General features: G+C 40.7%; 1 protein-coding gene across 2 annotated transcripts; it reads right to left on the reverse strand.

Annotated features, from left to right (window-relative positions):
* Nucleotides 1-13,087: 13,087 nt before the first annotated feature.
* On the reverse strand, nt 13,088-24,659 carry LOC146613430 (solute carrier family 12 member 9-like). Of its 2 annotated transcripts, XM_085377746.1 has the most exons (15): nt 24,609-24,654; nt 24,453-24,569; nt 22,319-22,453; nt 20,842-20,979; nt 20,656-20,762; nt 20,200-20,401; nt 19,896-20,003; nt 19,006-19,117; nt 18,517-18,674; nt 18,004-18,086; nt 15,116-15,240; nt 14,798-14,990; nt 14,521-14,695; nt 14,121-14,267; nt 13,088-13,974 (listed from the first exon to the last, which is right to left on the reverse strand). In XM_085377746.1, exons 1-15 carry the CDS (start codon nt 24,652-24,654, stop codon nt 13,088-13,090), a joined length of 2,733 nt encoding a protein of 910 aa, XP_085233872.1. The 2 variants fall into 2 exon arrangements, with proteins under 2 accessions (XP_085233872.1, XP_085233871.1); XM_085377745.1 differs by having other exon boundaries at nt 24,453-24,659.
* Between the last annotated feature and the right edge of the window lie 309 nt (nt 24,660-24,968).

The following is a 24,968-nucleotide window of genomic DNA, read 5'->3' on the forward strand; positions in this document are numbered from 1 at the left end:
CGGGACTCTGGCCTGGATCTCCAGCGCTGGCAGTGACCTCATTTCGACAGCCATCCTCCAGCTCCTTCGCTCATTGGCCCACGAACCTGTCGGTCTCTACGTCACGGCGCTCGCATCGAATCAGCGCCAGCCGCCCCCTCACGGGCGGGGCTCCAACCGCCGCTCCGCACTGTGATTGGTCCCCCCTTATGCCACTCCTTTTATATAAGTGTGTCACCGCTTTCACGTGGAAACCCACGGCTACTGCCGGCGTGAGAGAAGCGAGAGCAAATCACTACGACGCAGCTGCCGGTGAATGAAGCAGTGGCGATGGTTGGCTCACAGCGGCTCAGAGCGGCCGACTGTTATCTAAACGGTTATACAAGTGTGCGTATGACCAATGTGGCTGAAGTGCGCAGTCATTCGCCTAAGCAGAAAAGTTCCTTGACTCTCCTAAAATAATGTGATATAACCCAAGGTCTCATTGATCGCGGCTGTTACCTAATTACAGTCACCCTTACATAAAAAAGTGGGAACTTGTCGCTGAAGCTGCTTCTAAGATATGTCGTAACACAGAACTGTGCAAAATCATCTGACGATGACGTATCAAGATATAAAGGCAGGTTTTGTTCTTTTTTTGTATTTGTTTGTTTTTGTTTTTCCTGTTTGCAGACTAGTCACATAACTCAAGCAGTAAAATTAAATAATAAATGATAATTATATTTTGGTGTGACCACCGTTCCTCTCAGAGTTGTCGTTCCTTCAGGTAGGCATACACACAGGTCTCTTCACTTCTGTCTCTTCATATAATGACAGGATGATGTTGAGGTCAGGGCTCTTTGGGGAGGCACACTCTCTGCAGGACGACCTGTCCCTCTTGTGGCTGAATGTAGGTTTTTTCTGCCTTTTTAAAAAAAATTTTTTTTAGATATCGTGGACTTGGATACTGAGCTATAGGGGAAAAAAAAGAAAAAGAAAAAAAATAATAATAAAAGAACAACAACAACAACAACAACAACAACAACAACAATAATAATAATAATAATAATAATAATAATAATAATAATAATAATAATAATAATATGGTTGTCTGTCCCTGTGTGTTGGCCCTGCGACAGACTGGCGACCTGTCCAGGGTGTATCCTGCCTCTCGCCCTATGACAGCTGGGATAGGCTCCAGCGCCCCCCGCGACCCTGAAAAGGATAAGCGGAAGCGAATGGGTGGATGGAATAATAATAATAATAATAATAATAATAATAATAATAATAAGTGTTGAGGTGGCTCAGGAGATAGGGCAGGTCACCTATTAAGCTGAAGGCTGGGGGTTCACTCCTTGTCTTCTCCAGTGCCAAATATCCTTGAGCAACATACTAACTCCAAGTCTCTCTCTGATGTGAATTTGTATGAATGGTAGATAGAAAGCATAGAAACAAGGGAATGTGGCATGATTTATATAAAAAAGTGCTTTGTGTGCTCAGTTAGAATAGAACAGTGCTATATAGGAACCAGTTTATTTCTTATTTAATAATAATGCACCTAAACATTTTACAAGTCCTCATTTTTCACCAGCCATTTTATTAGATACACCCATTCAACTGCTTGTTAACATAAGTATCTCAGTCATGCAACTGAGCACATTTAAAGCATGTGGACATGTTCAGGATGACCTGCTGAAGTTCAAACTGAGCATCAGAATGTGGAAGAAAGGTGATCTAAGTGACTTTTAAACATGGGATGGTTGCTGGCAGCAGATGACCTACTCTAAGTATTTCAGAAACTCTGATTTTCCTGGTTTTTTTCCACACATCCCTAGGGTTTACAGAGAATGGTGTGAAAAAGAGAACATTTCCAGTGAGTGGCAGCTGCGTGAAAATTTCCTGCTGATGTCAGAGGTTAGAGAGGAATAGCCAGACTGCTACAAGTTGACAGGAAGGCAACAGAAACTCAAGCACAGACATGTTAGAACCAAAGTATGCAGAAGAGCATTCTCTGAATGAACAGCATGTCCAGCCTTGAAGCAGATGGACTAAAGCAGCAGAAGTCTGGGTCTGCTGTCTGGGTCTTCTGTCAGCTATGAACAAGAAACTGAGGCTACACGTCACAAAACAGAAGACTGGAAAAACATTGGTGATCTCGATTTCTGATGCAACAGCCAGACGAAGAATAGTATGAACATTCAGAATTTGGCATAAGCAACATGAAAACATGGACCCATCCTGCTTTGTATCACTGATTCAGACTGGTAGCGGTGTGATGGTGTGTGGGATGCACTCCACAGCCAATCTGCGTATTGTCGTTAACCATCTTTTGATGGCTACTTCCAACAGGTAGCACACCATGTCACAAAGCTCAACACATCTAAAACTGGTTTATTTAATATGACAGTCATATCCAACAGATCACCTTTAGGATAAGTAGGAACAGGAAATTAATCTCTTGGATGTGCAGCAAACAAATCTGCAGCAACTGAGTGGCGCTATCACATCTTTATGAATCAAAATCTCTGAGGAATGTTCCAGCAACCATAGGAAATCTGCACCATCAAGAAATGGGGATTTTCTGGAGGTAAAAGGAGGTCCAGCCCAGTACTAGAAAGGTGAACAAACTGGTGGTACGTATAGCTTGTACTCATGCTGAAAAGACTCTTGTAAATAAAGTATATCTATATACTGGTTCTTACATAGTAATTAGTCCATTATACAGCAAGACATGATTCAAATTTTACATACATAAATGCATAAAATGTTCATATTGCCCAGTAACAACTCTTAGCACAGTCAGGAGGAAGCAATTCAAAATCATCAAAGTTAAAATGTCCCTTCAGGGGTCTCTTTTGTACATCGCTTGTGGTTGTTGACTTGTCTTTTGCCCCAAAGTCTTAGTGGTCGAGACCAACATTCATGTTTACCCTTCGCTTTTGCTCCAGTTACATTATAATTTAACTTGTAAATCCTTACAGTTAAACACATTTTGTGGTTGTGTTGATGCTTGCACTGTGATATTATTTCTTCCTGTTCTGTGTTTACAGTAACGTATCACAGGTTGACTGTGTGAGGCAGTGCCAAGTTTTAAATGTGTAGCATTGGAGTAGCTGGTGTAGCAGGCACTTACATTTGTTCCAGTTGCCACTAAGTTGTGTGTGTTCACTTGACTAGAGGCAGGAAAAAATCAGTCACATAGTGGCTTCCCACATTCTTCTTAGTGAAGCTTGGTGACATATTGGAAGTCTTTTGTGTTAACTGTCTGTGGGTGTATCAAACAGCTCTGTGATTAATACTGAGATCTCAAACTAGGTTGCATGAATTTACCCGCATTTTTTGTTACTTGCACATTATTCATTTTGCAGTATGCTTGCCATGAGAGTAGAGTATGTTGCCTATGGCCCATATTTATGTACAGCCAGTTTGTTTTTCTACAGTTTGCTCCTGTGTGTGATATCGACAACCGATTATGTTTCAGTGAACTAATCCAACTGATTTATGTGAAGCTATCTCTCATCCTACACTGAACTTCTCATCATGTGTAAGAGGCTGGAGCATATCCCAGCTAACCTCAGCATGAAGACAGACAGACACATTACACACACCTACAAGTGGTCTGTAGTCTCCACCTGGCCTGCACTTCTGGAAACAGAAGCAGCTGGAGGAAGCCCACACAGACAAAGGGTGACACGTGCTGCTCATCTTTTCACACAGAGTGGCTAACCATAAAGCTACCACGCAGCACTCCCTCATATTCCTTTTGTAGTACAATTTAAGCTAGAAGGCCACTGATCATACATGCATTCACTGTCGCAGGTAAAATGCAATACAAAGTCATATTTTGCCTTTATCAGCTGCTCCCTCTAGGGGTCGCCACAGAGGATGATCTGCCCTCTGGCATCTCACCCTTTCCCTAGCATCCTCTTCTGTCACACTAACCCTCTGCATGTCCTCCTTCACAGCATCCATGAACCTCCTCTTTTATCATCCTTTTTTTCACTTGCCTGGCAGCTCCATAACGTGTCCCGGGTATCCACTATCCCCCCTCTGCTCATGTCCAAACCATATAACTTTGTCTCAAAATGACTGAGTCCCGCTGATTCCCATCAAATTCTGCCACCTGTCTTTTTATCAGTGCCACTATCTCCAAACCATACATCATAGCAGGTTGTAAACATTCCCTTTCTGCTATCCTCCTGTCACAAATCACCCCTGACACTGATCTCCACCCACTCCACTATCTTTTTTTACCTCTCTTCTGTGCTGTCTGGTGTTTTGAATGGTTGGCCCCAGGTATTTAAACCCCTCCACCTTCACTGCCTCTGCTCCCGCAGCTTCACTGTCACAGTGCTAGTGCTAAAAATCCTACTGGTCAACAAACGCCACACCTCATGCACTATTCTGACCTCTGATCACCGATTCAGAGACGTACTGTGAAGCACCAAGTTGGTGATAGCACAAGGTATAAATAAGGAAGCACTGTAGAAGATCTCATCCCATCACAATTTAAAATCTGAAAGTTATGTTGTTTTGTATTCACAAATACAATCAAGAAGGTTTTGAACATCTATGATTGTTGGACATCATTGATCTCAAGATTTGTAAAATGATTGCGTGGTGCACACATTTCCAAATGAGCCAGCCTGGTCTAAACCCTTTAAATAAAAACCAATAGAGCACATAAAAGTTTTTTGAGGTATACTTCTAAACTTTTACTGAAACCAAATCAAAATAGTTGTGGTCTAACTTCCGGTATCATTCAGTTCACCATTATCTGGGTCCACAGATCATCTGTCTGTGCTTACACAGAAAAACTGTTTCCATATAAGGAAGAGAGCAACAGATGGCAGAAAGAACTAGTCAGATTTGGCTTGTGCCGCGTGGTTTGTGCTGTGCAGAAGGCTGAGCCGGGCAATGCGAAAAGGCGAGAAAGTGGGCGTGCCAGACATGTGCAACCTCCCAAAAACAAAGATGACACCCAGACTCCAGTCACATCCTCTTTCATTCACACATTCGTGCATGACGAATGTAAAAAGACAGAAGGTCGATTTATATTTACGAAGAAAGAAGCTATTCAGAGAGAAAGTCTTTCCATTTAATCCATACAGTATAAACTAAAGATTGAACGTAACAAAAAGTAAAGTAAAAGTAAAGTGACCCTGTGAAAACTCAGATAGACTCCCCACAATCCTGCATTAGGAAGATGGAAGAAAATAGATGGATGGATGATTAAAGTGCTTCCAGTGCCACTGCTGCAGAGCTCCTAAACGTAAACCTACTAATCCACTGCTACGCAATCAGTGACGCAGGCATCCTAATATTTCACTGAACTGGGATTAGTAATACCCATGTAAACTGCTGATGGCTGACAAACATTATGAGACATCATGATGCAACATAAGCAGCTCCCTTGTTAGATCCCAAGATGTAAAAGAGTGAGACTGACGCAAATCAGCCCATCGGTCCACGGTGCTGTCAAGGCCTCCATAAAAACAAGGGCATCCCCGCTATGTGGGGGTGGTGTGAGACAGCCACTGCATGACCATCACAATCACTCAAGGCAAACAGTGAGTAATTTAGGATCATACAAGTTACTGTTGTAGGCATGTGATAATATTCTATTACATAAAGTGATCTAAAGGAATCCTGATAAGGTCAAGAAATGAAGTCTGACAGTGGCAACTTCCTGAGCTCCTATGGTCAAAAGTGGCTAATAAACTTCTAGCTGAGCCTGTGGAAGATGCTGAGACCCGAGGTCATGTTTTGTTTTTTAAATTTCAAAGACTTTTATTGGTAAATAAATCAAGTATATGCAGAGAGTCAGGATTTACAGTGCTGACTCTTCTTTGTAACCCCTGTAGTTCTCTGTGGAGATCCATTCCTGCCATATCAACGCTCCAAGCTGATCACAGTTCAATGATTAACCCCTGATCCTTGGTCCCATTAAGATCTGGGTAGTTTTCCGGTCTGAGATATTATTTTGCAGATCTCCGAGCCTCTGTGGTGTCATTCGTGCCCCCATGATGACATGGTGTTCCACGATGCTTGAAAACACACAGACTGTAAATTTAAGCAGGTTATTTTGTTACATAAACACAACATAAAATGCTAAATTTGATGAAATCCGGTCAACTGAAACTTCCTTGATTCATATACATTCAGTTTAAACCGAGCACATTTACCTTAATAATGAATTGTTTGAATTAATTAACCTTTGATTTTAAATATTTGACTTGCATGTTAAATAAAATTGTTATTTTGAGTTTATTGAGGGTGAAGTTTTATGTATGTATGTATGTATGTATGTATGTATGTATGTATGTATGCATGTATGTATGTATTAATGTTGAGCATATGCTAAACATTTATGTGGCAATTGAAATTGGGTTGTCAATTTATTAGGGACACCTCACTGACACAATTGCCTTTCAAGAAGGTTGTTGTTTTCTTTTTTTATTAGTTCTAAAATCATCTGATAGTGCTTCCTAAACTTTGTGTTCACTTTGGTGAGCTCTGCCGCATCGCATTAAAAAGGTTCCTGGTTCAAACTTTAGCTAAAGCATCTCTTTATGACATTTCCATGTTTCCACTGCGCCTGTGTGGAGTTTCTCCATTTGCTTCTTACTACAGTCCAAAGACAGCTCAGCAGAATAAAGTGCTGTATGACGGAATAGTTTAACGCTTACCATCAGACTTGAAATGCCACTCCATGTCAGTCTTTGAAGGCGGCAGGTTGTGTTGCTTTTTAACTGCACTGTATTATACAGAGAGGTGTTTCTGTTATCAAAAGGACCATCCATGTAATGAGCTACACTTCAGCAGCACCTTAAATTTAAGTCTGAAATTAGACCAGTTCTCCAAGAGGGTTAAAAATGGACATTATAACCTTCATGAAGGAAAGTTTATTCAGGCAAAGCTGCATCAGGTTCGACCAAGTGCCCCAGTTTAGCCACCTGTGTGCAAAGAATAAAGCAATGTGATACAGTAAACGACTATCAAATAAAAGCAGTGAATAAGTTGAAAGCAAACATACACCAAAGCTATCAGTATTTTTATTGACACTGTGCCCAAGGTCCTGCTGTGGTCTCAATTGATAACAGTTATATTTGCTTAATGTAGGGCAGTAAATGGAGACACAAATGCATCTAAAACGAGTCACTTACTCCTTTAAGTCATGACCACATCTGACAAAAATCTGTCTATTTAACTGACAGGACAAACTCATAAAGCCTTCTTTTGTTTATCCCCCAGTTACAAACTAAATAATATGCTAGGAATTGATTATTTATTAACATGTATTTAACCAGGAAGTGAAACTTTTAAGATCAAGTGTTTATTTTGCATGAAAGATTCTAGTAAAATCTCAACCTGAACTAGGCCTATGGATGCTGTGGCAGCAGGAGGAGAAAGAATCGTACACTTCCACAGGACTAAACTGTCGACATATCCTCCCAGTCCGCCCACTCTCACATGAAGTGGAGCTATTTCCACAGTAACAGCAGTTTGAACTACGTCACTAGTGCAGATCTAGAGAGTAGAGGCAGATGATGTGGGAAAATTTTACATCAGCGTACATATATTGGCAGCACTATGCGGCCAGCTCCCACTCACACTATTTTTCACTTGAGTGGTCCTGATACTTTAAGAAAATGCAGCTCATGGTTAATCAGAACTTATAGATGTGTCTTTTCAGAGGTTTAATAATGACAAGACTACAGAGGAGATGTCAGAGAAGGAAATTCGGAAAAGACTTGATAATACCGCAATGCTTGAAGACACGTGAGGACACTTGTGACAAAAACACACCGTCATCTATCAGCTGGTGAATTACACCCACTGCCACTTCATTAGGTACACCCATTCAACTGCTCTTTCACGTAAATATCTGATGAGTCAATCACATGGCAGCAATTTACTCCATTTAGACATGGAGACATGGTCAAGATGACCTGCTGAAATTCAAACCAAGCATCAGAATTTTGAAAGAAAGATGATAAACATGGCATCGTTGTTGGTGCCAGACGGGCTGCTCTGAGTGAATACTGCTGATCTACTGGGATTTTCCCACACAGTCATCTCTAGGGTTTACAGAGAGTGATCAGAAAAACAAAAATTATCCAGGGAATTAGCTGAGTGGAAATGCCTTCTTCATAGGGGATATTGTGTTGGCACACTTTGGGCCCCTTAGTTCCAAATGAGCATCATTTAAACACACATCAGCCTACACGAGTATTGCTGCTGTCCATGTCTATACTTTTACAACAACAGTGTATACATTTTCTAATTGCTGCTTCCTGCATGTCCCAAAGCTCCAATGACCTCAGTCTGGTTTCTTGAGCGTGACACAGAAACAGTCACCAGATCACAGAATAATACAGCACCTTTTGGGTGTTGTGGAACAGGAGATTTGGATCATGGATGTGCAGCTGATAAATCGACAGTAACTGTGTGATGCAATCACGTTAATAAGGAACAAAATCTCTGAGGACTGTTTCCAGCACCTTATTGAAACTGTGAAACAATTACTTAATGCAGCTCTGAAAGAAAAGGGTGGTCAAACCCAGTACTAGCAAGGTGTGCCTACTGAAATGGCATGTGAATTTATACATGAAATATACTTCATTTCCCAGACTGCTCTTTGTATATTAATGGCAGGTTGCAAATTTGCCGTTCTTTGTCACAGACTGTTGTTCAAAGACAAAGTGAAAGAATCAAAAATCGTTGTCATACTGCTTGTAGAGGATGATATGCAGAAGCATTTGATTTGCTTTCACTTATCATTTATACAATACATCCTTTGGAACGCTACTTATGGCTGTAGAAACAGCATACAAACTTTTGGGCTGGCATGAAGCAGGGAATCGAACCAACAGGAAGACGAGCAGTCCGACCATCTCAAATCCAAGCAAACAGATTTCTGAACAGAAATTTAGCAAATATATCGTCATCCCAGCAGCAACATATGAGCAGCTTAACTATTTTTAGTCATTACCATTTTTGCTGCCATATCTACAATCTGCTTCTCTGATGTTTCTCATACCATTTATGGTAAGTTGGAGGTTAAAAATTTGATTTGACCACCTGAATTATATGTAAGGTTTTGGACCTAATTTAAACTTTTTGCCAGGAGGGCATTAATCTATCCCCTTCTCTCAAACTGTCTATAGTATTTTGTTTTTGGTACACTAATTAAAGACTTAAGGCAGGTCCAGTTTTTTTTTCTTTCATTACTGATCCTTCTTTATACTTTTCATACATCAGCACTTCTCCATTCTACAGCTGGTCAGTCGGAAGTGAGTCAACCTGTGGGCATGAAGGAATCCCCCTCAAACCAGTCCCCAGTGCTGCACAAGAAATACGCGCTAAAAGCAAAAAGTCTTCTCCTCGTAGGAGGCATGTAGGACTACTGCACGTTGTATCCAGTCCAAAATAGTTGAACACTCCGAGTTACTCTTATGACTGTAAACGTGGCATCCCCTTATAGTGCTCAGAGCCCAGGCTGCCTCCGCCTGTGAACGTGCTCCCTCCCACACGCAGTTTGTCAGTGAGGTGTAGGCGGGTGTCGATACACTTATACGAAAGATATGCAGCTCTGCAGCAAATGTGACGTATGCAACAGTTGGCACCGTCTTTTCGTCACAAGATGCATTATAGCTGTTGCCCACAATCACTAAATCTGCTGTTGGCAAATTGCATCAGCCAGCTCAGTGTCATGCCAAACTGGTGGGCAACTAATTTTCCCCATGGGAGCCACACTGAGGGACTGGGACTGTTGTGGAAGACCGCAGCAATAAACTTGTTTCTGCTCATTATTCACTTTATCTCTTTATAAACTCTTTATAAGCTTTGCAGCTCCCCGGTCAGCTCGAATGACTGAGATCAGGTGCTCATTAACATTTTGAAAGTGGAACAAAGTTGGTGATGCTGGGTGGATACACAGCTGTTTGGTGCTGAAGTGGGGCCCTCAGTATTTGTCTTTCATTCTGACTAATCCTCTGAGTGTGATTTCTCTCCATTTAACTGCTGTGTTTAAATCCTTGCCCAGCAATGAGACCTCCAATTGTCTTTTTGTCATCTCTTCCTCTGTCCTCTGCCTGACTGCCAATGCCCACTGGACTTGTTCCCCACTCAAATCAAGCTGCGCATATAATTACTCTGCATGTTTAAAAGAGCAGCTAAGTAGAGAGTTAGACTCTGTGTGTATTTAACCTGGCTTTTTTATAATTACATTCAAGAAACCGTCTGTTGTTTTTGTGGCTGCTCATCTCATTCACTGCTCCTGGAGACTGGACCAGGAATCACACACACACAGACGAGGAGAGTCTGATTGTTTGGAAAGATTTATGTTCAGGGGTGGATACTAGAAGATGTTTTCATTTCTAAAAAAAACAGTCAGTAAACATAATTGTTATGTTAGGAGCATTTTTCTTGCTTTTCTTATAACCCCTGACTGGCTCTTATTTGTCATTTTGGACACTGATGTGTCAAGGAAATGTGTGCAGATTTATAATCCTAAAAATATATATAGATTTTTAAGATTTCTAGTCTTTAATTTAGTAATATTTCACGCCTAACCGTCAAACATTGTAATGTTCTACCATAAGCAAGGCTAACAGCCCTAAAATGGAAAGATTTACTGCACCAGAAGCCTGTAGACCAGGGGTGGGGAACTCCAGGCTTCAAGGGTCGGTGTCCTGCAGGTTTTAGATGTGTCCTTGACAACACAGCTGATTTAAATGGCTAAATTACCTCCTCAACATGTCTTTAAGTTCTCCAGAGGCCTGGTAATGAACTAATCATTTGATTCAGGCATGTTGACATGGATGGATGACTAAAACCTGCAGGACACCGGCCCTCGAGGCCCGGAGTTCTCCACCCCTGCTGTAGACCAATCCCAACATCATTAAATCAATCACAGACAAGAACAAACAGCATTGTACTCCTTTGTATTTTAAGCAATTTATAATTTAAGCAATAATTTTAGTCACTAATATAGCTTGGAGTCTACCTAATCAAGCATCTTTACTTCTGCGAGTGTTTGGAGCTCAAGATTAAGCCGTTACAAGCTCTAAAAAAATGTATTCATACCCAGTATTTCACACTATGTCAGAACAACAGTACTTTCTTACTTTTTTGTTCATGGACTACAGCAATCTGTATTTAAAAGTATCACAGCCCGGAAGTGTTTTTATTACACTTTTACTGCACCAGCAGTTCTCCCAGCGGCGCTGAAGCGAGTCCGACCTTCAGCTTAAAACCTTAAATATAAAAGATGGGCCAGACTCGATGTGCGCCCACACTGTCAGATCACAGGAGTCACCGTGTGCTGGTGCACTATTGCTTCTTTGTGACTTCTAAGTAAATGCACTCATTAGAAAAGTGGAGAAAAAGGTGCCTCGGTGTCCTTGGATCTGCTGCCATCTGTGAACAAATTCCCTCCCACATACTGTTTGACAGTAATGTGTAGGTGGGTGTTGTTTTCTGCTGTAAACCCATTAGAATTTCTCTAAATGCGACATGCCGCTGGCTCCTATTCAGTATGCGCCGCCTTACCCACCACAGCATACATGTGCCAAACAATAGTGTCATTCAGAAAATCTTCACTGTATTTTAATTATCTTTTAAAGCAACAGATGAGTTTGCCTTGTTATCAAGCAATCTACATCATATTCTTATTTTAAAACTATCCTGTGGCATAAAAACACTTAAAGATACGACATCTGCACACTGGCTTTATTCCGAGGGGCAAAAAGTTGCACTACAAGTAAAAATTCCATTATAAAATAATGATAGTACAACACAGTCTGACTGGATAAAACAGTCATGTCTTTAATGATCGTGTTCAGTAATCACTCACAGCTCAGGCTGGAAAAACTAAGTTAAGTCTTGAATTTAGTAGTTCAAAGAAACTTCTCTAACAACAGCATCATTTCCTGGAGATGCTGATAAGAAGTGCACAATGAGTATTTGGGGGATTTCTTGATTGTCCAGCCTTGCTCAGCTCACACCACAGCATCTCAAGGTGGTTACAGACCAAAATTGTTGTTTCTTTTCCTTTAAACCATCTGTTCATTTATTTGTGCACCCCAGGTCAATGTCATGTTGGATGACCCAGTCTGTAGCATAGCGCCCTGACATTCGCCCCTAATATTTCTTGATTTAATTTTAGCTCCCTCAGTGCTAAGCCAATGGTGCTTTGCTGTTTGTATACAGCAAACATAATCCTCCTAGAAGTCATATCCAAAATAATAATGAAAACACTTGACTCCAAGTTTAATTTGGAACACATAGGACTCTATTATTAGTTTAGTAAGACTGCCTTGGTCCATAATTACAACTCAGAAGGAGATCCTGTCAGCCCTGAAAAGTTTTCAACCGTTTTTCTGGGAACTGCATTCTTTATCTTGGCAAGAAAGCCGATCATAAACAGACCGACCACGTGGAGAGTTCTGAATGAGCAGATCAGTCTATGTTAGCTTATTTGTAGTACACATTCAGTTACATGGTATTTGCACCATTGTGGTGCACTAAGAGCCTTGTAAATTCTTACTTGTATAGCTGTGATTGTGGGCAGTTTGCTAGGCAAATATCGCCCTCTGCAGGTTCAACAGGAAACACTCAGGTGTAACTTTTTTTGTAGTACCTAACAATTACTAACTATAAACAGGCCATTCAGGTAATACAATCGTTTATTTTTCTATAAATCTGTGCAAAATTTAAAGCACACAATAGCAAGATGGCACCCAACTGTGGCAGCAATATTTTAGCAAATAAATGAGAATCTAATACATTAACATCCAATCAGCTTTCTACTAATACAATCATCTCCTCTCACACAAAAAAGTGCAGATTAATTTTCTTAATGCCACTATGGCCTAATCTCAGTTTCAAAGGGATAGCCTCAGTTCCCTCAAGCATTCATGTTTGTTGGTGTATTAGTGGGAGGAATAGGTGTGTGTAACATTCATGTTTGATTAAAGTTTAAAACTGAGATTTGCAGTGTTTTCATCTATTGTAATACTGTGGTTGACGACTAACATGTCAATAAATCGGGAGGCAACAGGCACAGCCCCGTCCATGAACGATACTAGATTCTGCTAGTCGATGACAAAGAGTTAGTAAAATTCTAGATGTCAGTCGTAACCACAGGAGTGACTCCGTGAACGAGCAATGTCGGACCAAGGTTTCGACTCAACAGGTCCACCTGATGCAGGTAGGCACGGTAACGGCTTCTATCAGCTGGGGGGTGTGGCAAATACAAGAAACGCACAGCTGGCTGAGGGACACCATGACGGCAAATCATATCATTGACGGCACAGATGTACTCATCTGTAAGTTGAGAGGCATTATTGGGATATGTCTGGTTACAGTCTTCTCTCTCATCTTCCTCATTCTGTTCAGCCCTTTCTCTTTGCCTCTGCCAGTGTAGCGCCACCACCTCATCCCAAGCCACCATCTGCACCTGAGCTGAGATCCTTAGATCCCTAAGCATACCCTGGAGCTTTGCTTCCTCCTTTTCTTGCAGACTGTAGCCAGCCTCCATGCACAAGAAGAGTCGGAGTCTCGCCTGGTTCCAGGCACGGGAATCGTGAAGCACACAAGCCAGCTGGAGAAGAAACAATGAGCAGATGCCAACATAACTATGGCTGTCTGGCTGAAGAAGATTCATAGGCCACACATCAATGAATGGCCCGGCCACACCTCTGATCTTTCTTCCTGACCCTAAGACTCTGTCCCGGTTGAACTGGTCGAAACACCGAGCCAGAGTCACATTCTTTCCCATTTTTACAGCATCAGCAATCACAGAGACGTATTCCTCTTCCTGGAGGTCTTTGGGGTTCTCAGCACCTCGCAGACTGGGAAAGAAGGGAGAGCGTTGCTCTCCAGGGACTTTGGTTGGACAGACCGTATCAAAGCTATGGCCTGTAGACAGGAGAATATGACCTTGGAGGTGGTCATGAGGAGTGCAATCATCATAGAAACCCAAGACAAGGGTGTTGGGCCTCATTCCACCTAGAATCAAAGACTTGTATCAACTGTGCTTTGAATAAGAAAAATATGAATGATAAAATGATGTATTATATTGGAAATGCTGCCATAACTACTGCTCAGTGACAGACAGGACCTAATCCTACAACAGTAAAGGTAAAGCCACCTACCAAAGCCTGAGATGAAAAGCAAATTCTGAACGCCGTGTCGGACGGAGTCAGCCAGGGTCAGGTTGACAAACGCTTTGATTTTCAAATGATCCACTAAACAGAGCCAGGAGTCATATCGACTCTGCAAAGGATCAGAGGGCAGCTCATCTGCACACACACAGAGGCACACACAATATAACAAGAATCAGACTTTCATAGGAAAAACAAGCAAACTTCTGTTTTAACACTTTTCCCTCTCACTGTGAAATCTCGTTAACGTTAGGATTCATTAAAACTGATTTACACTCAGAAATAACAGCTCTTTTCATCAAAGACTATCACTGAGGTACAAATATCTCCCTCTAAGACCTAAAGTACTCAATAATCCACTAGATCGGGCTCCAGCGTACACATTTCTTACCCAGCAAGCCCAGCTTTATGTGTCCAAGCACATAGAGGCCGCTCTTCTTCAGATCATTAATGAAAGTCATGAGGCCTGTACAGCTGCGAGGGTTTGCAACCATCAGAAGCACCTGGGGCCTCCAGAACTTAACATGGTCCTTTCGCACATCCAACATCAACAAGTACTTACGCACCTTGGTAATTACAGAAAATAGTAAATAATGATTAAATATAAGTGATTCATGCATATTTATGTCACATTTGTGATTCATGTGAGTGAAAAACACTTTATGCACCTGGTGGAAGATGAGGGCCTGGCTGATGTAGCCCCAGTTGCTGATGGGCCCCAGGTAGTGGATAAGCATCAAGAGCACCAGCATAAAGGCTATGCTGGCAAATGCATAAATTGCATTGATCAAAAATATCATGACCAGGCAGCCGAGGATGCCCAGAGTGCAGGTGTGCCATGTAAAGAAACGGAACGAGGGTCTAAATATAAAACAAGAAATAAACAAAAATGAAAGAACATGTATGAAAATGTTCCATTTTGGTTTTACCTGTGCAAATAAAATCTAAAGCAGAAAGGTAAGCCACTGCCTTATGCTGCACTGTACCTGAAGTTTGGTGCAGAAGCCCATTCAAGAGCCAAACAGGCCAGGTTCACAGCAGCATACACCAACAAGAAGAAGATGGTTACAATACCAGCAATGGTGTTCAATTTACCTGCAAATAGCACCATCTAGTGGAGGCGATTGGAAAAAACAGGTTTTAGTGAAAATTAAGAGTGGCTTTAGTAGAAAATCTCAAACTGATATGCCATTGAGACCAAAAATTCTCCTGTTTTAGTCCAGAAAAATATCCAGTCAAATGATACCAAGTGAACAGGCTTTGACATGCACCATTAAAATGCAACAGAACAATGTTTGCAACAATAAAACTCACCATACGTCAACTATGATAGCTTTGAACCCCCGGCTGCCTCGACACCACAAATTTAAACAGCTACACTGTATCTGAATTTACAGGATAAAATTTAAAATACAAAAATCCTTTCACTCGAGCTAATGAGCTGAAGTTAAGCAGCATGGTACTGTAAGAATTCACTTATTAGTTTGACAACATTCAGCTCCGTCTCCCTGCCAGAACCTTTCAAGCTGTGAGTCCTCTTCACTCGACAAATGAGCGAAAATCTGAAGCTGAGCACAATGATGCTCAAAGTCTTTTTGCATCGCTGAGCAGCGGCTGAAGAATGAGCAAAGTTAAATGAGCTATCAGTTTGTCTGCTCTTGATTTTTCCTTCCTCTGTTCCAGCTTTCATTTACAATCAACTGCAGACAGCACTGCACCTTTAGCAAACAGTGTATGACGTCAGTGCTGATGCAGCATCACTACACACATCCTAATTTATTTTTCCCCACCTGTATTAGAAACAGAAGACAGGGTGGAAGTGGAAAGATTTTCTTTTATTTTTTAAATTACTTTTCTTAATATGCTATTACTGACTTTTTCACTAGTTTCCTCAAATTTTATTCAGGGTCCATAATTCAGACCAAGAGAACAAGATCCCTTCAAAATGTGACTTGGACACTTTAAGTCTGGTTAACCTTTGAATCTGAGCCTTCTGCACTTTGGCAAAGCTACAAGAAGCTCGCCAAGCTTCGCCTAGTCACAGTTGCCACTGTAAACATGTTCATGCATTTGAGGGCGTCTACGGTTTGATGGCAGAGCCATACTTGGCAAATGGGCAATAAGCTGGTCCACTGATGTGCATGACATTGGTCTTAAAAGTGTTAAGGTACAGACTGAGTAGCACTTTTGGGTCTGTGCAGAAATTATTTTGCAACTTCAATCGTGTCTTCAAGAAGGCAGATGTTATCTGCAAAATCGAGGTTCTGAAGGATAACAGCTGCATGCTGGGAACCTTCTCTTAGTGGGGCCATCAGTACTGCAAAGCGTGTCGAGTGTAATGATATAACTTTAAAGGTGCAAGTGACTGTCGGGGGGAAACTGTACTCCAGCAGGGTCTTCAACAATATATTACAACTGATCTTCAAGGCAATAAAGCATGACTTTGTTAAGAGATGTATTCTAAAACACTTCTTTAGCTGAGAATCAGAGAGGAGAAACACACAGTTTTACTTGTTGCTTAGCAAGGGCAGCTCTGAGCTCTCGCACGAGAGTGAGGGCTCAGGGACTCGCACTCTGAGACTGCCCTGGTCTTTATTTCATACATCAGTGGGTGTTTATTCCTTACATTGGAATGTGGAGGTGTATGTGTGTGTGTGTGTGTGTGTGTCCCCCCATAAACGACTTCCCTAAACCTGCTGGTCTGGAAAATCCAACAGTTCATCTAAATGTAAAAAAGGCACTTAGACTAAAACTGACATAGCTACGTTTAGGTACGACCTTTCCCATGCTCCCAGGATGTGGGTGTGAATGCCAGAGCACTCTGGAATGCACACAAAGCCTTTGCAGACTATTAAGGATCGCATATCCTATCACTACTATATGTAAACTTATATTATTAAAAGATTATACTGACTACTAAGTACAATTTTCTATTGACAGACTTCCTTACAGGGGCCGTGGCCTCTTCCAGGACTCTGCGTTGTCAGAATATGGGCCAATGTTGATCATACTGATGTACTAGTTTGAGCAGAAGGTGGTTGTAAGAAAGGGTGATGGCAACTGCAGTCTTCAAGAAGGGTGAGGTTTCCTCTTGTTAGTACACGGACTATACCTGACAGACCTCAACATCAGTGGAGAGAAGTTTTAGAAAGCAGTATTTTCCAAGTGTTGGGTCTTCCTGCACCTTTATATGAAAATTTCTTCAGTTTTCTTGCCAGAGAGCTCAAAAACTAGTTTTCAAAGTGATGAACAGGCTGCAAGACAGGCTGCCGTCTGTGGTGATGTGAATGAACTCTGCAGTGTTTTCAGTTAGTAGTTAACGAGCATGTCCTACGAAGAGGTTATTAGCCACATCTGCCACCCAGCAGTCTTTTCGTGCCATCCTAAATGTTTCCAGGAGGAGCCCCATCACCTACAGGAACCTACTGAAGATCTTGAGTGTCACCCGCAATCACTGACTACCTCATGATGGCCATGTGATGCTTTAACATGAGACAACTGGGGCTGCCTCGCTGTGGGACACAGATGTTAAGAGGTATTGTGGCGGACCATCTCTGACGCAAGAAACTGATTGAAGAGGACGTTAGACTGCAGAAAGAAAACCTGTGTGTCATGCTGAACTGAGGTGTTTGGAAGGACTTCATAGTATAACCAAGAAGAATTGGAGGATGATGTGTCTGCCCTTTACCATTCATCTATTTTCATCAGGTATTTTGAATTGGTTGCTGTATCCTAGATTACTGGGTATGTGTAAACAATCAGTGTAAGATGGCTCAGCCTATAAGCTAATGAGATATCTGCTTTCAAGGCGAGACTGTCTAAACTTCAAACACAGAGGAAAATGCAAACATATGATGTGATACTGATATCCTACCTGCACAAGCAACCAAGAGACAAGCACTGAGACCCAGGGGTTTCCACTTTGAGAGGTTTTCCTTGCCAGAGCCAGAACACCGCCTGCAGAGATTTAGACAACTAACAAAAGCAAAGTCTCTCTGTCTGTTTCGCTCATCGTCCCAAATCCAATAAATAACTGAGTCACACGAGGACTTTTTTTCCTTTTGAGAAAGTCAACACCGCGTGCCATCTGTTGTCAAACGAAGCTTTCCAGATTAACATGTGAGCACATTTGAGATGGAGACCCAGCTCAGCAGATGGCTGAATATTAAAATGTCGACTCAGCTACAGAAGACCAGATGAATTGGATATGCTTTTATATAATCCAGATCAACACTTCACAGCCTGATCATTAGTAATTAACTCCTTTTTATTACAGGAAAGGTTAGCATCCACATCTGATGGCTTCTTATAGGAAATTGTTAATGTTAGAGACAAGAAATCCAAATTACAATCATCAGGCAGCAAAACGCATGCTCAAGAATCTCACCAAACAGGTCGTCTTTGGACAGGGCGTACAGCACCCTGGAGGCTCCAATAAGGTTACTCATTGCTGCAGACAGGGCCGAGGAGTAAATGCCAACTGTGACCATGGGTGGCAATATATTAATGTCCCCCAGGAAGCTGTAGTCTCTTTGGAGAAGATAACTAGGAGAAATTGGGAAAATTTGACATGTGAAACTAGTTGTAAAGTCTAAAAAGTTTATTAAATTTTAATTATATAGTTCTAATTCACAACAACAGTCACCCCAAGGTGCTTTATATTGTAAGGTAAGGATGCTATAACATTAGAAAGAAACAATCAGACGACCTCCTGTGAGCAAGCACTTAGTGACAGTGGGAAGGAAAAAATTTTTTTTGTAAAACAGACAGTTTTGTTTTCACAGATCCGACTCTGAAAGCAGTGACTGTCAACATCTTAAACAAGAGTAGTTGTTTATACTTGTTTCAGAGTATCTGTGTGTGTTGTGTGTCTAACCGGTCACAGGACCATGCCGCCAGCAGACTCAGCACATTATATGTGATGAAAGTTGTAAAAACAGCAGCAAGACTTCCTCTCGGGATGGAATAGCCAGGGTTTTTCAGATCACCTGAAGGAGGAAAAATAAATCAGCATCCATGTTGAACACATTTAAACATAGAAACATTAAGGTTTGGCCAAACTCAGACCTTTCCCACATTATACACGGCGTGCCGAATCTGCGCCTGGATCCAAGAAAAACCTGCAGTTCTAGAGATGCGTTAGTCAACCCATTATTTTGCTCTGCAAGCAGGCGATTACCTACAGCTTAATACGTACACTCTCACAGCATATTTTTCCATTTTTCCTTTCAGGCTGTCAACAGTTGCTGGTCAATACAGTGCTGTGAAAAAGTATTTTTCCCCTCACTGATTTCCTTGCATGCGAGTCACATTCGCATGTTTTATTTCAAACAGAATTTAACAATAGACAAAAATAACCAGAGTAAATACAAAATGCAGTTTAAATTATTTCCTTTATTAAGAGAAAAAAATGCTATACCACATAGACCCATGCAGATTTGATGAATAACTTAATTTGATGATCTGTGTGACAAAACGAAAAAAATAAATTTGGGAGGAAAATACTTCTACACACCACAGCAGCTAAAAAAAAAAAAAAAAAGTGGTAAATTTTAAAAACCAAATGATTAATATCAAATAAAGTACAATAACTACAGGCTTTTACTCTCTGGCCTATGGATCCTCTGACAGGACTTTCTTTTATGGCTTTTGCGAGAATTATAGCACTCAGCATGTTAAACTTGTTGTTTTCATCATTCCTGAAGTGACATACAGCTAGAGAAAGCCACCACTGCTTTCCCTCATCTTTTTTTAATGAAGTTTTACCTGACATGTTGGACCCTGCCATGATTCCAGTGCAGCCGTTGAACATGACCGCAAACACTCTGGTAAAACTCATCATGGCACCAGTGGTGTAGTCCACCGTGTAGGCGGCTAGAGGGAGTAACAGGAGGCTCGACTGTGTCATTTATACAAACAAAAAGGATGTTTGAATGTAAATGTCAGCATTTTTTACTAATTCAAAGCGTTATTGGAAAACTGGATCTGTAATTGCATTTTTCTGTCTCCTTACAAAGCAAAAACTAAATAAAAGCCAATCAACACATCTGATGACGTGTCCAATGCTTACAGAACAGGTTTCCCTCCAGCGTGTGCAGCCTGAAGCCTGTATAATTGGCAGTGCTCATGCTGGTGGTGTTCACTGCAGACGTGTGTGACAGAGTCACCACGGTGGGCCCCACAATGAAGAAACTAATGAAGATCGAAGCCAGGACCGTCATGACTACGATGAAGATAATGAAGGTGGCTTTTGCATAGATGTGGGCTCCCACCTGTAATCATAAGCTGGTAAAGTTACTCCACTTAAATATCTATACATTGTTTCTATGCATGAATCAAAAATTCAGATATAAATATTAAAAGAAAAGTATAGCTTAAAAAATAAATTTGGAACAGTAATAATTGTTGATTTAAAACATTCAAATTCCTCAGTTCTTTATTTGTTTAGCTCTCATACAATACAGTAAATATCTCAATAATCTTAGAATATATCTAAAAGAAGGGCAATGAAAAACTCCAATCTCACCAGGCACACAAGGAAACACAGGAAAAGCAGGGCGGTGCCATAAAGCAGAGACCACCAGTATCCTGATGGCAGCATGTGATGGTGACCTGCAGCAGCTGCAGCCCCCTCTGAGTGACAGTAAAACAGAGTTAGTGCATAAACAAGCCAAAACATCTACATGTCCCATCTTGTCCCAATAGACTTCACCTTCTGGGACCCCGAAGGTAGATGTAATAGCCTCGACCAAACCCAAAATGTAGAGAGCACTACTGCAAATGTTGGCAAAGAAAAACATGATCCCAATGCTGCCACCAAACTCTGGACCCAGGGCTCGGCTGATCATGTCTGGTGGTCCAAGTTGAGGAATTTCTGACTTGAGGGTGGCAGTGGAATAATTAGTTTTCCCCTGGGGGGTCTTAAAGGACTGAAATGACCTAAAGTGTTCAAGTGTCATGAACATGGATGAAAGCTCTAAATTAGAATGAAAGTTTCTTCAATGCTTCACTTCTAATCTCCTGAGAAAGAATACAGTGGACCATCATTACAAGAAAAGAGAAAGAGCTAATGGTCTACAACTGCTGGAACTGATCATGTTAATAAAGATGTATTTTTTATTGCATCTCAGGACTTATTTAAATAGTCTTCGATTGTCCAGTTTTAGTGAGGCTGTGCAAATTGTTGCCGCTTTCTGATCTTGCGTTCTTTTTGTCCTCCGTAAACCTTCGAGATGGTTGTGTTAAAAAAAATAAAAATAAAAGAATCCCAGCAGCAGGTTTTGAATACTCAGACCAGCCTGTCTGCCACCAACACACATGCAACATTCAAACTCACTTAAATCTATTTTGTTACCCATACTGATGCTCGCTTTAAACTTCAGCAGGTTGTCTGAACCATGTTAAGTTACTGCCAAGTAATTGGCAGGACAGTTATTTGCTGTCGTAAGCAGTTCAACAGGTGTACCTAATAAAGAGGCTACTAAGAATATAAAGTTTGAAACAATATTTAAAGGTAAGCCATTGCATCGCTTAAAACCTAATTTATCAATTATTGGCAGGCTTTAGGATTATCATGTATTATTTAATTTTGAAAGCATCTGTGACCAAAATGGGAAGGACTTACAAGGGATCATTTCTTCATTTAGAATAAAAAAACATGAGTGGGCCAGTAGGAGAGCAGCAAAGCTCAAAGGAATAATACTGATTTACTTTTGACACTGGTGTCTTTTTTATTTGAATTTTAACCATCTTTTATCTAGCCTGCATGAAAGTACACATGGACCAAAGCTAAGACACGCTTTAAAAGGTGCACAACTCAAGACAACTTGCTGCCATCACACAATTAAGCAGCCTAGTGTGGCTGCATTCTCTTAGCTATCTTTTCCTGAATATGAATGACATCTCTTTCACGTCTTCCCTTACATAACCTCAAGACATTTTCAATCACAGTCAAGAGAAGACCTTTGACTGCAGCCAGATTCTAAAATATAGAATGCCAAACACTTGGTCTCAATACTTCCCCTTTAAGAGGCAGCTAAAGACCTGAAAAGAAACAAAGGAGATGCCTGTGCAGCTAGAGGATATACAGCAATAAAGCAAATCAGAGGGAAAAAATAAGTGTGTTAATGAATTCATAAACAAGGTGTGATTTGAAAGGCCACTTCCCTTTCTAAGCAATAAAAGGATACAGTAGGCACCTCCAGCATCTAGAGCTCCATTGGTGGAGATTGCACAGATGGAGAGCACAGTCATTGTGATGATGAAGTAGGCCACCAGGAACATGGCAATAGAATGGTACAGCCCTGCTTGGCCCACAACAAATCCTGTAATAAGCAAGTAATAGCACATCTTTCACTGAACATCCTTTTTTTTAAATCACTTTAAACCTTTGAGCATCACATTTAAAAAAAATAATAATAAAAATGATTGAAACAAGTTTAAAATCTATCAGACGAGAAATATCAAACATTTGCTGCAGTTTGAATACTCACAGCTTGCAGTAGTAACTTCTCCAAACTCAGCGCCCTGATTCATAAGTACGGGTTGGACTGTTTTACAGGCTGACGTGATAACTATCAGAGCCTGACTACACAGCTTCAGTATCAGTCTATTTTCTAACATGTAAGCAGAATTTTCCTCAAACAGTGAGCGTGCAGTGCAGAGTGGAGGCCCGAAGTCTACTCAGATTCAACAGATCTTTGAATAGCGAGCCATAATCACTTCAGCTGCATTTGTGTCACTGGGACTAGATTACCATATTTCCCGATTTACCTTTTTTACGCATCCAAATAATACAAAACGCTGCAGCCAGACTTCTAATATGTTTCAGTAAGCAAGCCCAGATTATTCCTGTGTTACTTTCCACCTACTTCCACTTGATTTCAGAATTTGAGTTCAAGTAGTCATACTAACCTCAACACCATACAAAGTGCTATGGTCCAGACTCTCAAATTCTTGCTTTTTGCAGGATTTGCTAACAAGCTCTGAATTTAGTAGTTAGGGGGACTGGGAATAGTCTCCCACTCCAGCTACGTTTAGGTGACTGTGTTTAACCTCTCTGTTTTTAGGATCTGCTTTTTACCTGTGTTTTTGTTTTTAAAATATGGTTGTGTTATTTATTGTCATTTTTGATTATTTACTACGATTTTTCTTTTTGTATCTTATTTTGTTGAACAGCACTTTATGACTATATGTCTGTGGAAAGCATTTAATAAATGTAATCACTGAAAGTGCTTAACCAACTTAGTAGACAATCCAGTGTAAGGTTTATGCCACAGCTGCCCCACATTAACAATATTGGTAATGACCAAAATCAGCTTTTACATTTCTGTAATGGTTAATCCACCAGTTTACACAAGCGATTTAATGGAAATATTTCAAACACTAAAATTAAATAATTATTGTTCTCCATGAAGTTTCAAATTACCTTTAGAAAGTAGAAAATAGTAAAGCACTTTAAAAAAAAATTAAGTTGCCAAATTACAGTTATTTTCTTGCATTATTGAAAGACAGAAAAAACAGAAAAAAAATAGTTTGCGGTCAAATGTTATGTTCAATTGATTTCCTATTCAGTCATTTTTTGTTTCGAACAAGTTTTTTCAAACAGTTCAAAAACATTTGTGTTTTCTTGTTTTGTATAAAAGGTGTATCATATATCATAATAACACACACGGGTCTTCAGACAGCTGCTTTAAAAAAAGGTCCAGGCATTTGTAAAAGCAGATGAATGAGCAAGGAAGGGTATGACCATTAGCACAAGGTTAAGTTTAATCAGCCCACATCTCCCCTGAATATCCATTAAAAACACCATCTAGATGATTAGTTGGATGACCTATAAAATCTTGAGGCCCAGGCTATTTTAGTGAAATGCCTCAGGTTTAAACCCCTAGAGGCGTTTGGTATTTTATAAAGTTGTTTCATAAAACAACTTTATGGGAGTTTTTTGTTTTATAAAGTTTCTAAAGGAGAACAAGCCGAGAACCAAACCAAATCAATTCCCTAGTTTGCACCTGTGGATCCTCACAGAGGGCCATAGCACAGGTGAGGCGTTGATGTCCAGAGAAAAATGAGGAAATAAGAGTTAACCGGTGATATTACTGAACTAATCGTCAGTATCAAGTTAAACTCATTTTTAATTGTCCATAACTGATGGAAAAAAAATGGGTGTGGGGAGTAAAATATCTCCATATTCTGGAGTCGGACATGAAAGATTGAAAACCACTTATTTGGCTACAAATAATCCACTGAACACGTGTCAGGACTCATTTTTGTTGAGGTAGACTTTATTTTTCAGTCTTTTTAAGATCTCCTGCTGATACTCACCAATCCGCAAGAACACAACAACGCTGAACATGGACAGTAAAGTTGGAATGACGACTCCAAACAGCACCCCGAGCTTCTGAGGCGCCCTATCCTTGGATCGTCCGGGGTGTACCCCTCCTCCGACCCCGGTGCGTTTAGATCCATCAGACGGCTCGCCGCTAGTGGTCAGTCGGTAGTGTAATAAAGGCGTTTTTTCTGACATCGTAGATTATCAATAATAAAGGTAAGTGCAACTTTATTTAAATAAAAGACCAGTTCTATATTGTTGTTATGGTGAAACGTGCCATCCACGTCGAGAGCCGCCATTTACCTCCACGCCTCACCTGCACGAGCCCTTCACCTTGGGCAGGTAATTTGCTAATTGGAGACAAAAATGACGTTGCTTCCTGCAAGGGCTCGTCCAATAATGTCCAGTCTCGTCTCCTTATAATTAGCTTCTTTTTTGTTTTTATTAGACAACAATCAATTAAAATAAATTAAATGATTAGTAAAAAACAAAAAACAGTCTTTCTGTGT

This window comes from Diplotaxodon limnothrissa, linkage group LG18 (assembly GCF_057381915.1).
Source record: "Diplotaxodon limnothrissa isolate DT_005_m linkage group LG18, D_limnothrissa_male_GT1.1, whole genome shotgun sequence".
Taxonomy (NCBI): Eukaryota; Metazoa; Chordata; class Actinopteri; order Cichliformes; family Cichlidae; genus Diplotaxodon; species Diplotaxodon limnothrissa.